At 45.2% G+C, this 12,568-nt stretch overlaps 1 protein-coding gene across 1 annotated transcript in view; it reads left to right on the plus strand.

Moving 5' to 3' along the window:
* The window catches only part of PIK3AP1 (phosphoinositide-3-kinase adaptor protein 1), a 113,995-nt gene extending 102,980 nt beyond the window's left edge, over positions 1-11,015 (plus strand). Inside the window, exons 15-17 of the mRNA XM_081244046.1 lie at positions 2,209-2,279; positions 3,599-3,717; positions 10,584-11,015. Coding sequence (XP_081100172.1) covers positions 2,209-2,279; positions 3,599-3,717; positions 10,584-10,641 — 248 coding nt within the window. The 3' untranslated portion in view covers positions 10,642-11,015. The remainder of the gene's footprint in view (positions 1-2,208; positions 2,280-3,598; positions 3,718-10,583) is intronic.
* Positions 11,016-12,568: the final 1,553 nt, after the last annotated feature.

The following is a 12,568-nucleotide window of genomic DNA, read 5'->3' on the forward strand; positions in this document are numbered from 1 at the left end:
AGAACAAAAGTTTCATTACAGAAAGACCATTGACCTTCTTCTAAATTGTCTGGTTCAAGTTTCTTAAGGGTCATAGATATAGGGTCATTTTTTTTCTCTCCTTCATTCCTCCACCAAATATTGAGGACAGCTCTGTGCATATGGAGCTAGACTGCATACTGGAGACATAAAGCTGAAAAAGAAATAGGGTCTGTCCTCAGGGGACTTATAATGGAGGAGAGAAGGTATAAAAATAGTACCAGGGCTTCCCTGGTGGCGCAGTGGTTGAGAGTCTGCCTGCCGATGCAGGGGACGTGGGTTCGTGCCCCGGTCTGGGAGGATCCCACATGCCGTGGAGCGGCTGGGCCCGTGAGCCATGGCCGCTGGGCCTGCGCGTCCAGGGCCTGTGCTCCGCGGCGGGAGAGGCCACAGTGGTGAGAGGCCCGTGTACCACACACACAAAAAATAGTACCAGTTAGATGCTTGTCTGATCCTTCTTCCCTGGTGACAGAAGCGTGGCAAGGGGGTGGGCACTGCCCCCTTCCCCCAGCAAGAGTGAAGATGATGGGGGCTGGGGCCAGAGCCTCCTACTAGTGGTGCAGTCCCGGCAGGTTGTGGCCAAGCAGGTCATCAGCCTTGGAGAGAGGAGAGGGCCAGACAGGGCTGATAAACCAGGAGCGAAGGCTCACAGCCAAAGGGTGAGAGTTAAAAATTCAAGAACACCAAGGGAAGGGACAAGGGGAGCTGGCTTGTGCGAATTTCCAGGATCCTGGAACCAGTGCCTGGACAGCTTTTTGCTCCCTCCTAGTGGATAAACTTTGGAAGGAGTCTGGTTCGTTGTAGGGGAAGGGGATGAACAATGATGAATGACCTGGGAGGCTTGGCTCCACAGGGGTGGGAGCCTGTGGATGGGAGGGTTTACTTCCATTTGGGGGGGATCTGGGAAGGTTTCGATAACATTTGTCCTGAACATTGGGGACAGGAGCTTTTCGATTTGTGGATAGGGGTGGGCTGGGGGGAGCAGGGAGAAAAGGACATTCTGGCTGAGCAAGCGGTGTTATGTGTGGGTAGCTGGAGAGAAAGAAACAGGGTCACGTGCTCCTTAATAGACTAACTCTGAATCCCCTGGTTTCTAGAAATATTTTCGACACATTATTTTAAATTTAAAAATCTGCCTCCGAGAAACAATCCAAAATTATAATCTTAACCTACTCTCATCAAGCTAACATCTAAATTAATTAGGTCAAAGTTGGTACCATAATGAAGTCAAAACTAAGGCAATTTACCTATAAACTAATATGATGAGGAGCTATTTTGAGTGGAAATTCAGCAGACCTAAGATCTGGCAATACCGTTAAAGGCAATATTGGTAAATTAAAGTCAAAGTTTTAGTTGATTAACTGTTTCTCTTCCTTCTTCACCGCTAGACCAATCACGTTCTTGAGCTTGTTCTAATGCTGTGCTGTCCGATACCATAACCCCTAGCTACATGTGGCTATTTAATTTAAGTTCATTAAAAGTAAATAAAATTTAGTTCCTCAGTTGCATTAGCCATGTGTCTTACTAGCTACCAAATTGGATAGCACACAACAGAACATTTCCCGAAAGTTCTATTGGATAATGCTGTTTCAACGAGGTAGGTGATAAATCCCCCAGCTTACATCCTTGAGCACCTAAACTCACATAGTCACAATTCCTACCCTGCATGTAAATTATACTTTTGAATCTGTGCTTTGTGTTTTGTGTCACACTGGCCCCTTTTTAGAAGGTATGTATACATGTGTGATACTCACACATGCTGTAATTTCTAAATAGGTAAAAAAAAAACTTTAGCAACGAAAGTTGTTTGCAGATTTTAGAAATACCACTGAACACGTGAGAACTAGAGCGTCTCTGTTTTCTTGTCTGTCAGATTGGAGCTCTAATATCAGGTAGGGTTTTCATAGGGATTAAATGCAGTCGTGCTTTTAAAGCACATAATGTGGGGTAAGCCCTCAGTAAATGGTAGCTATAAAGCAAAAAGTGGAAATACAAAGATGACATTTCATTTTATGCTGAAAGAAAAACTGAACTCTAATAACATGGTAGAGTTATTAGACGGCAGCATTTTGAAGAAGCCCGTATGCACAGCTTGTGTATTGTTTCTATCCGTAAGTGAGAGCTAGAGTTCTGCATTTACTTTACCTTGAGACAATCCACAGTCCAGCTGATTTTGTTTGCGCCCTTTAGGCAGCGCGAGTAACCGATCCAGCACCCGGAGCCTCCTCAGTGTGAGCAGCGGGATGGAGGGGGACAACGAGGTGAGAGCCGGGGCCCGCACCCCCATAGGTCTTGTCCCGGGGGTCGTTTCACTGCAGGAAATGGAAACCCAGGTGAAAGAAGCCCAACACAAAAGGTCACCTACTGTAGGATTCCGTGTATATGAAATGTCCAGAAAAGGTAGATCCATAGAGACAGAATGCAGATTGGTGGTTACCAGGCCTGGGGGTAGGGGAAATGCGGGTAAACTGCTTAAGGGGTACAGTGTTTCCTTTGGGGGGGTCATGAAAATGTTTGGGGACTAGATAGAGATGGTGGTTGCACAATATTGTGAATGTACTAAATGCCACTGATTGTTCACTTTAAAATGGTTCATTTTATGTTATGTGGATTTCACCTCAATAAAAAGAGGGGAAGAAAGGAAGAGAGGGAAGGAGGAAGGGTTAAGCCAAAAGGGGTGAGAGGGAACTGGATGAGTATCAGGGATTCCAGGGGCAGTGGTCGCCTTTCGGGGCTTGGGTCAGGAGCGGGGCATGCCACAGCCGTAGCCACTCTTCACTGTACCCCCTGAGGCCGCACGCTATTTCGTCTCCTCTTCCCTGTGGGTATCTCCTTTTTCTCTCACTGCGCACTGGCCTTTTCTGCTTCTCCACATGGATAGTGGCAGACAGTCCCCCGAGAGCCGCAAGGTCTCTGAGCAGAGTGTAAGTTACTGCCTTAGGCTGAGGCCCAATTTGTGTTAGGGTGTGTATCCTGATCCAGTGACCAGCGACTGGGATGTGCGGGTGAGGTCACATGGGTCACTGCCAACCGAGGAGACTCCCTGAGGTAGGGTCCTAGGGGTGGGCTGCCCACCAGGGCACAGCTTGTATGACCCTGTGACTGAGGACCAGTCACCGTTCTGTTGTCCCAAAAAGGGACTTTTGTTTAAAAATAAAATTTCTCCAGCCCTATCTGGTTACATAGAGCAATGCTCCTCAAACTTTAACATGCATAAGAAATACCTAGGATCTTGTGAAAATGTGGGCTCTGATGGAGCAGGTGTGGGGAGGAGCCTGGGACCCTGTGGCTCTCACAAGCCCCCAGGCGATGGTTATGTTGGTGGCCCACATGTCACACTGAGTAGTGAGGAACAAGAGCTCGAATTGCTAATGATAATTTGGGTCTGATGGTCTCCTCAGTGACTCTGGGAGTCAGTGTCAGTGGAAAACTGCCCTGGTATTGCTGGGTTGATTATCAGTCAGTAACTAACCTTCAGCCAAAGCCTGGGGAGGGCTGAGGAGCTTGTGGGATGGCAGTGTCCAACTATGCTGTTGCTTAGTGTGATTTTCACCCTTCTTTCTCATCTTTTTTGCTGTAGGATAATGAAGCCCCCGAGGTTGCCAGAAGTCGTAGTCCAGGCCCCCCACCAGTGGACAGCACACCCATCGTGCCCCTTGAGAGGCCCCCCAGGGTGCCACCCCGAGCAGCCTCACAGAGGTAACATCGAAGCTGACGGGACATTTTTTCCTCACTCTCTGAGTTTCAGCAGAGTGTAGGATCTGGGGACATCTAAAATGACCTAAGAATAAGCACAGAACTAGACTCACTGAAAGGCATACTTTGGACACATTTCAATGTGGACTCTTCATTAACTTAAGGGATGCTTTATTCAGTTGCACATACTCTAAATAACAAATGCAATATTTTGTCAGTGAAATACATTGGTAAAGGTCAATGTTTTGCATAATTTTTATCTGGTTAGAATTCAGCTCCCGAATAACTAATTCCCTTGGCCGCATAGTGGGGTCAGTGCCTTTTGGGGACCAGGAGATAAGAAGGAATTGGGAGTGGAAGTAAAGGTGAGAGGCAGCAAGGTGTGGTGGTGGGGAACAACTGCCTGGGGAAGTCTCCGGCAGCCACCTGTGAACTTGGATGAATTATTTAACTGTCATGTGCCTTAATTTCCTTGTCCATAAAATGGAGATAGTAGGAACTTCCCTGGCGGTCCAGTGGTTAAGACGCTGAGCTTCCACTGCCGGGGGCTCGGGTTTGATCCCTGGTCCGGGAGCTAAGATCCCTCATGCTGCGCGTGGTGTGGCCAAAAAAAAAAAAAAGAAAACGGAGACTGTCAATGAACTTCCTCACAGAGTCGTAAGGATTGTGTTTCTGGCCCTTAGTAAGAGCACAACAGTCTGAGTGTTTTTTATGCAGAAGGATGAGCCTGTGGAGATTTGGAGCTGGGCATTAGACAAAAGAGTGTGACTGACTTATGGGGCTCTGATGTATGTCTTTGTTTGTGTTCAGGCTTCTGGCAGGAACCTTTTTAAGGTCTTCTGGAGTCACAGAAGAGGTGGTCAAAGCTAGCTTGTCTGCCAAGGCAGAAAGGAGCCTTTGGGAATAAAAGCCTGGGCTTGCCTTGGGAGTTTAATTCTTTGATGTCTGAAATACAATGTGGGGCGGGGGTGGGGGTGGGCGGGGGGAGATTAAAAGGGTGACATTTTTTTTAAACTAAGATTTTTTTTTGCAATTAGAAACTTTGTAACTCAAATGAACCTCACCAGTGAAATTTGTTGAGAAAGTACCACAAGGAGGCTTTTCTTCTGCTTTTCTGGAAAGAGCAGCTGACCCTGCGCTGAGGATCTTTCCATTTCTCCCCTTGCTCTTACCACTTTTCCGTGTGCTCCCAGCAACATTCACATACTGACACTTGCTACACAAGCCTCCCTCGGTCCTAAGCTGCTCCACACTCACGGAGCATGTTTCCCTGGTGTAGAATAGAGTTCACATATTAGAACATTAGCCCTAGAAGGAACCTTAGCGATCACCTAGTCCAATCACCTGAATTTGCATAATGTTCTGTTGCTTGAAAATTATATATAGTTGGGGATTGGGGAGGGGTGTTTGTGCAGAGCAATTGTGGTAATAAACGCTAATATTTATTGAGCGCTTACTATGTGCCAGGTGTTCTGTTAAACACACTAAATGCATTAGCTCATTTAATTCTCTTCACAACTCTAGGTGGTAGATGTTTAGTGTTATCCCATTTTGCAGATGTAAAAACTGGGGCCTAAGACTGGATGGAGACTTTATGTCTGTGGCAAACCTATGTGTGCCTGACTCCAGGGTCCAGTCTTTTAGTCATTTTGTTACACCTGTCCAAGGAGGTCCAGGTGTCATGGGAGAAGATACAAGATCTAAGACCTTTTATTCCTGACGGTAAAGACTTTGGAGGCAGTTATCTAATTGTACCAAGATTAAAAAGAATGTCAATCTCGAATATATAGCTACAAAGACTCTGTGGGATTTTGTCTACAGGAGAGAGAACAACCAGGGAAATGGGTTCCAGAAATTAAAGGCTGGAAACTGGGATGCATTTAATGTGTAAAGAGAGATGGCAGATGAATTGTTTTGGGGGAGTCTGGAAGCATGTTGTGATCAAGATGGGGAGAGAAAAGGAGGAAAACATATGTTACTAAAGAAATGGTGTTTGCAAAGAAATCTTGATAGAAACGGGGTTTGGGTGCATTTTTGGTGTGAAGATTGGAAAAGATGCAATTGTTCTGAAAGTGTGTATGTAATTTTCATAATAAAATGAGGAGATGTTTGAGCAAAGAATAAAATGGGCCTCTCTCCTGAATGCTTGACCCACTGATGGACAGGAGGGGAGGCTGACCTTGGTGGTCTCCACTCCACTTCCAGATCTGGGAATTGGCAGCTCTTCCCCTCTCATGTTCTCCTGAACCCCCCTTTCTCTCAAACAGCACATCCTGCTCATCACTCTCTCCAGTCCTGGTCCCTCCCTCTTCTCACTCTGCATGCTGCCCCCAGAGCTTGAGTTGTCAGCAATGACTCCAAGTCTCCATCGCCATCTGTACCTTGGTCTTCTGTTTCCTACTGTTCATTGGGAACTCCACCAGGTGTCCAACCAAGATCTCAGACACAGCCCATGCAAAACTGAACTCATCATCCAACCTGCTATCCTCTGCCCCAAACTGCCTTCTTCTCACCATTTCCCAGCCTGAGACGTGGCACTATTCTCTCTCTTCCCCAAGTGCCTGCCCCGGAGTCGGCCTCCATCCCTGCCTCCCTCGCAGCTCCCCAGGCTCTGTTCATTTTGCTGCCCTTGCAGCTTTCAGGTCTACCCCTCCTCTCCATGTGCCAGTGCCTAAGTTCACCCCTGTAGGCCCACACTCACCTCCCTGCCTCCGGTCAGTCCCTCCTCCACCGCACCAGAGAGTGCCCTTTCTAGAACAGAAATAGCTGGTGATGTCACTTCCTGGCATGAAAGCCTTAAATTTAATTCTGTATTTTTTAGCATGCCGTGGCCCTGAGTCCCACCCCTCTCTTGTAGTCACTGATGTTTCCCCCTTAAGAATTCCTAGGGAGCTGTGTCATTTTGTGCTGTCTTTGCTCAATCTGTTCCTTTTGCCTGGAATGCTGTCTTCCTACTCCCTTCCGATCTCTGCTTAGAAAATTCCTACACATCCTTTAGGACTCTGTCCAAACATTACCTCTTCTGTGAAGCCTTCCCTGATGCTCCTATGCAGAGTGAACCTTCTTGTGGTTCCCCAAATACCTCCATTATAATTCATCCCATGTTGTGGCCCTTGTTTACATATGTCTCCTCAAGTAGATGGTAAACCTCAAAAGAATAGAGATTGTTTTCGTTTGTTTTTAAAATTTTATATATTTATTTATTTTTGGCTGCTTTGGGTCTTCGCTGCTGCGCGCGGGCTTTCTCCTGTTGCGGCGAGCGGGGTCTTCTCTTTCGCTGCGGTGCGCAGGCTTCTCGCTGCGGTGCGAAGCCTTCTCATTGCGGTGGCTTCTCTTGTTGGGGAGCACAGGCTCTAGGCGCGGGGACTTCAGTAGCTGTGGCACACTGGCTTTGTTGCTCTGCAGCATGTGGGATCTTCCCGGACCAGGGATCGAACCGTTGTCACCTGTATTGGCTGGTGGATTCTTAACCACTGCAGGGAAGTCCCTAGAGATTTTTGATAAGAAAAAAATTTTTTTCTACTCTCCCCAGCACAGAATGGAGTTAAATCAGTAATTGGCGCCTGCTAGGAATTTAACAAATATTTATCATGCAAGTGAGTGAATGGATGGATGGATAGACTGCTACTGCTTGGGTTGACAGCTAGCCATCAAGTCGTGTACCACAGTGCAGGTGGGTTACAGATTAGTGGAAAGAAGCTTCACATTCCCACCTGCTGTAAGTTCCTAATATATTTATACTTCAAAGTTAGGAAAGGCAGATGGTGACAAGAACAGGAGCAGATGCATTATATCTTTGCATGGCATTTCCCTTGCAGGGCATTAGTCCCTATAGCGTGGGCAGCTGACAATATTACACTCTTCATAGGTAAAGTCCTGCCAGTAGAGAGAAAAAAAAAAAAGCCAACATCTTGCTGAGCCATTGCCCCCTTGTTTTTTCATATGTTTTACCATTTACTAGTGATTTGACAATCACTAACAATCTATGCATTCCCCTTGAAGGCGTAGCCTAGGTACTGCCAAATCAGAACATACTTCTGAAGGCCTCCTGGAGTACCAAGAGTTAATCCTTTAGCTGCTGACTTGTAAAGAGATCTGTGAAGTCCCTGGGGGATGGGGGGTAGTGGTCAGAGAGTAAGGGGACTTGGGCCGGAGGCTATTTACTAATAGGGAAGCTTAAAGATATTTTTAACAATGTTGTGATCATACAAAAGCATACCATCTGAATAATAGGCCTGCTTTAAAAGAATGTAACCAACATTAGGATTGCTGGGTTCTTGAAGCAAACTTATCATCAGCACAGACCTCACCCTCAACACGGAGAAGAAAGCAGCCAGTGCCCAGGTCTCTGGACTGGACAATCCTGTCTCCAGCTCCAGCTTCCCAGCGTCCTGGAGAGGCCGTCTCCCCCACAGACCACCACTTGATTATGATTTAATAACCTTTACTTCCATGGTTCTGATATGTCTGTAATCACAAACCCATTTCCCTGAGATGGGGCTTCCAATCCTTAGCTGGGTTGTTCATCAGAATGAAATGTGGAGATGGTTTGCTTGTAGACTTGCCCCAACTGCAGAGTCGGGCAGCAGAGGAAGAGGGACCAGTAGGGAATCGTGACTCTCTTTGTGATGGAAGGTAAAATGTAAGGCTTATGGGGCATACATGGGGAAAAGGTCTAAGAATACATCTTCCATTGCGGAGCACAGGCTCCGGACGCACAGGCTCAGCGGCCATGGCTCACGGGCCCGGCCGCTCCGCGGCATGTGGGATCTTCCCGGACCGGGGCACAAACCCGTGTCCCCCGCATCGGCAGGCGGACTCTCAACCACTGCGCCACCAGGGAAACCCTAAGAATACATCTTTAATCATAATAATAAAATTATTAGCTTTACGTCTTGAGTGCCTACTCTAAGCCAGAAAGTGCTATCCACTTTCCACCTGTCATCTCACACAGTATAGGTATCTGTAATTCCAATATAGATACCTATATCTCCATAGGTATCTTTACCTCTGTCTGGCAGATGAGAAAGAGGTTCAGAGGAGTTGAACTTACTCTCCAGATGTGTGCATAAATGCCTCTGCCATATGTTCTCATAGGTTCTGAATGTGCCCTATCAAAACTTGCAGTGCAGTGTACTGATTTTCCCTATTGTCTGTCTCATCCATTATATTCTCAGCACCTTGAGGGAAAGGTCCATGCCCATTTTACTTGCTGTTATATCCCACACCCAGGAGTAGATGCACAGTAGATAAATGTTTGTTGAGAGGAAGGAAGGAAACAAGGAAGCCAGTCTAAGCGTACTCAAGTGATAAGTGGTATCACCTGACTGTCCTTCAGCTTCCTCCTTTAAGCCCATGGTTCACAGGGCAGGTCGGGCAATGGAAGGAGACTGTCCATTTGTTTTCTCTGGATAAAGAGACAACCACACAAAACCATCTACTCCCAGGTGCCACTGCAGACCCTCCTGAGGATGTCTGCTGTTATTCTTTTCTACTTCTGCCTCCCTCTCTGGCTCCTGAAATGGCCTCTCTTTTCCCAACTCTTTTGTCGTTTCCTTGACCTACGCAAACTTGCATTCAAGAGACATTTAGTAAATATTTACTCATTGATTCATTCAATCCTCAAGTAGGCAGTTCCAGGGTAGCACAGTTCAATTACAGCACCTGACAAAGCTCTCTTTCTTGACTTACTGACTTGCTTCCAAGAGAATTAAATATTGGTTTTACAGCACACATGTGAAAATACCATCTGCAGTTGTTGAACCCTCTGTAAATACGTTCACCCAGGTCTGTCTGGAGTATCATTTAGTACTGTTCAAAAACCATCTAGACGAACGTGGAGGGAGGCTTCTAGGAAAGCAGACATGGAGTTGGGACAACACACTTAGTGATCCCGGGTGGACGTAGTTGTGAGAAGCCGACTTTAGAAATTCTTAAGTCCTCTCTCAAGGGATCTCCCCACTGCAGTGTGTCTCCTGCCTGGCTGCATATTTGAATCACTGGAGTTTTAAAATATAGGTTTTATTATTATTTAGGTATGGCAAGGTCAGCAGATCAGGAGACGACTGCCTTTGAATAGGGAGTTTGTAATACTCCTAGATCCCAAGAGGAGGGGGGCACATTATGCCGGGGTAGGGCACACAGGAAAGCCCCAGGTTTAGGCAGGAGAAATGTCAGGGAGGGGAGAAACATGGGCAAGAGGCTTTATTTTGGGTTCTGCAGGAAGGAACAAGTGAGGCAGGCTAGGCAGATTAAGGATTGGCTAGTTTGAATAATTTCAGCAGGCTCTGGGGCAAAGGGGCTGTCTCCAGTTGTCTGGCACCTGGCCCTGGGGTGATTAGGGCAGTGGATAGTGGTCCCGAATGTGAGAGTCCCATTAAAGGACGTGGTTGGGGTATGGGCTCTGGACTGGTTAGTTTGCATGTGAAAGGTGTGCTCACTGCAGGTTGTTTGCTATCTCTAGGAATTAGCTTTCCCTAGGAGGGGCAGGCCCTCCAGGATCATCCAGGGCCCAGATGTCAAAGCCTCAGAAAATAAACGACATGGTTAATATAACTGGTTGAAGGTGGGACAGTACTTAAAAGTTGTGATGCTTGAACCCTATCCTCCAGAGATTATGATGGTATAGGTCTGGGATTGAGCCTGGCAACTGTTATTTTTCAAAGCTCCGCTGGTGATTCTAATGTGCAGCTAGGATTGCAAGCCACAGCTTAGCATGTGTGCCACTGAAAGGTCTGTATGTTTCTCCACTTTTATTCATTGAAGAACATGTCCTTTGCATAGTATACCAAGTTTGCAACCAATCATGGATGCCTAAGAACTAGTTAATTAAATTCGTTTGATAATAATTGCGTTATCTTTCATTTCAGGCCTCTGACCAGGGAGACCTTCCATCCTCCTCCACCTATTCCACCCAGAGGTCGCTGATTCCACCTCCTAAAGCCTGCCTACTTCGGGACCTTGAGACTTTTGGTTTTCAGCCTGTTAATGATGTCTTCATGTTGAGTTTTATAGCCTGACTGCTGACCTTAAGACCCAGTCTCATTGCTGATATTGTTGCAGCCCTGCTGGTCTGGGCTTTCCTTGAAGAAGATATTATTAAGGCACAAAGAGGTGAAACTAAGGACTTCATTCACCATCATCAAGTATATTGATCCCTATTCTTGTTTGCCAAAAGGATGACGACTTAATTGGAATACTTACCTCTAATTTGGCATGTCAGGAGCCTGAAAAGGTTGTTCAGAAATGTACAAGTGATTTTACTGAAATGTACTTATATTAGGTCTTACTTATTTGCTAGTCCAATCTAATTTCTAGAAGTGATTATGATTTGACTTACAGTATTCAAGTAAGAAGATATGTCCTAATTTTTAAATGATTCTTCAGTTTTTCTCTAGCTTCAGGAGGGTGTTTAAATGCCAGGGCTGGTCACATACAATAAACTCAAAAGGACTTTAGAGAGGGATTAGTCCTAACTCCTTTTATATAGAAGACAAATCTGAGGTTTCGCAGAAGCCTGGAACCAAGAACACTCAGTTGGTTAGACGAAGAGGTGGGTCTAGAATCAGGACCTGCTGATATCAGGTCACCATATTTTCCATCTCCAAATAGCCAAGCTCTCTCCCTCAAGAAATGCCCAGATGTAGAAATTTGGTCAGTGACTGACTGTTGGCCTTCCAGAAGTTTCCTTCTTCCATATCTCCCAGGTATGGGACTATCAAGTATTTGGAGCATTTATAAGTCAGTATGCTTGCAAAACAGGGATGCTACCAAAGAACATCTAAAAAATGGTTGGCAACCAGAAGCTTGGGATGCCAGGGACCCCACTTATTGCTCTGCACACTTAGATGCAGAGCAGTAGATCTTAGTTCTGGCTATAGGAGAGAGGAGGACCCTCGACTTTTACTCTGCTGAGTGGTCAGAAGAAGAAGGAGGAACTTAAAATAGAAATAGTTATCTGTTTCGTTATATACACGTTATTACCACCAGGCTTGGGAAATTTGTGCAGAGAATGTAGAGCCTTAAACATATCATTAATTTTGAGTCCCTAGCACATAAATCTACCTTCAAAGCACAGGCCCTTAACTGATGCTTAAACATACAGTAAAATTAGTATCAGACCTATTTCTTTAAAAATTATCAGAAATCTGGTGCTTCTCCATGAAATTATTCTCCATCCCACACAAAGATATAAAAGCCATACTATTAAAGATCCATTTAAGTACAGTTTTATGGGGTCCTTTCAATCAAATTCCTCAGTCCAGCAAACAAGGACTTATTGAAGTTAATAGCTTCTGAGATCTTGGGTTTTTGTTTTTCTGTTTTTTTGTTTTGTTTTGTTTTTTCTGACATAAAATACACTATTGGCTCTGGCCATTAAGAGAGTATTTGTGGAAATTTTACCTACCACAATGCCTGGCACATAGTAGCCATTTTGCAATGGTCCCTTTACTCTCCTTGTCACTTATCTGGGAGAAATAGGGTAATATGAGATAAAGGAGAACGAGAAATACAAGGTTGATATTGTTATCCTTCCTCTTATTGATAGTCTCTATTTTAAGCACATTTGATCTTGATAAGAGCTATACTTTTAAAGATATTTAGTACCTCTAAGCTCCCTTTTGGATGCGAAATTTAGATTATTATTTTTTTTTACATTCTTTGATTAACAAGCATTTAGATCAGTAACATGGCAAAATCTGCTGCCAGCCAATGGTGTTACCATCTTTGTATGCACATCACTGTGCAATATTGGAATCTTTTATTGCATTTTTATTCTTATATGAAAATAAGTGGAAAACATAAAATTGAAAGTGCTTATGAGATACCTGGGTTTCATAAATGTGACACACAC

The sequence above is a fragment of the Mesoplodon bidens genome (assembly GCF_964165515.1).
Source record: "Mesoplodon bidens genome assembly, chromosome: 1".
NCBI classification, from domain to species: domain Eukaryota; kingdom Metazoa; phylum Chordata; class Mammalia; order Artiodactyla; family Ziphiidae; genus Mesoplodon; species Mesoplodon bidens.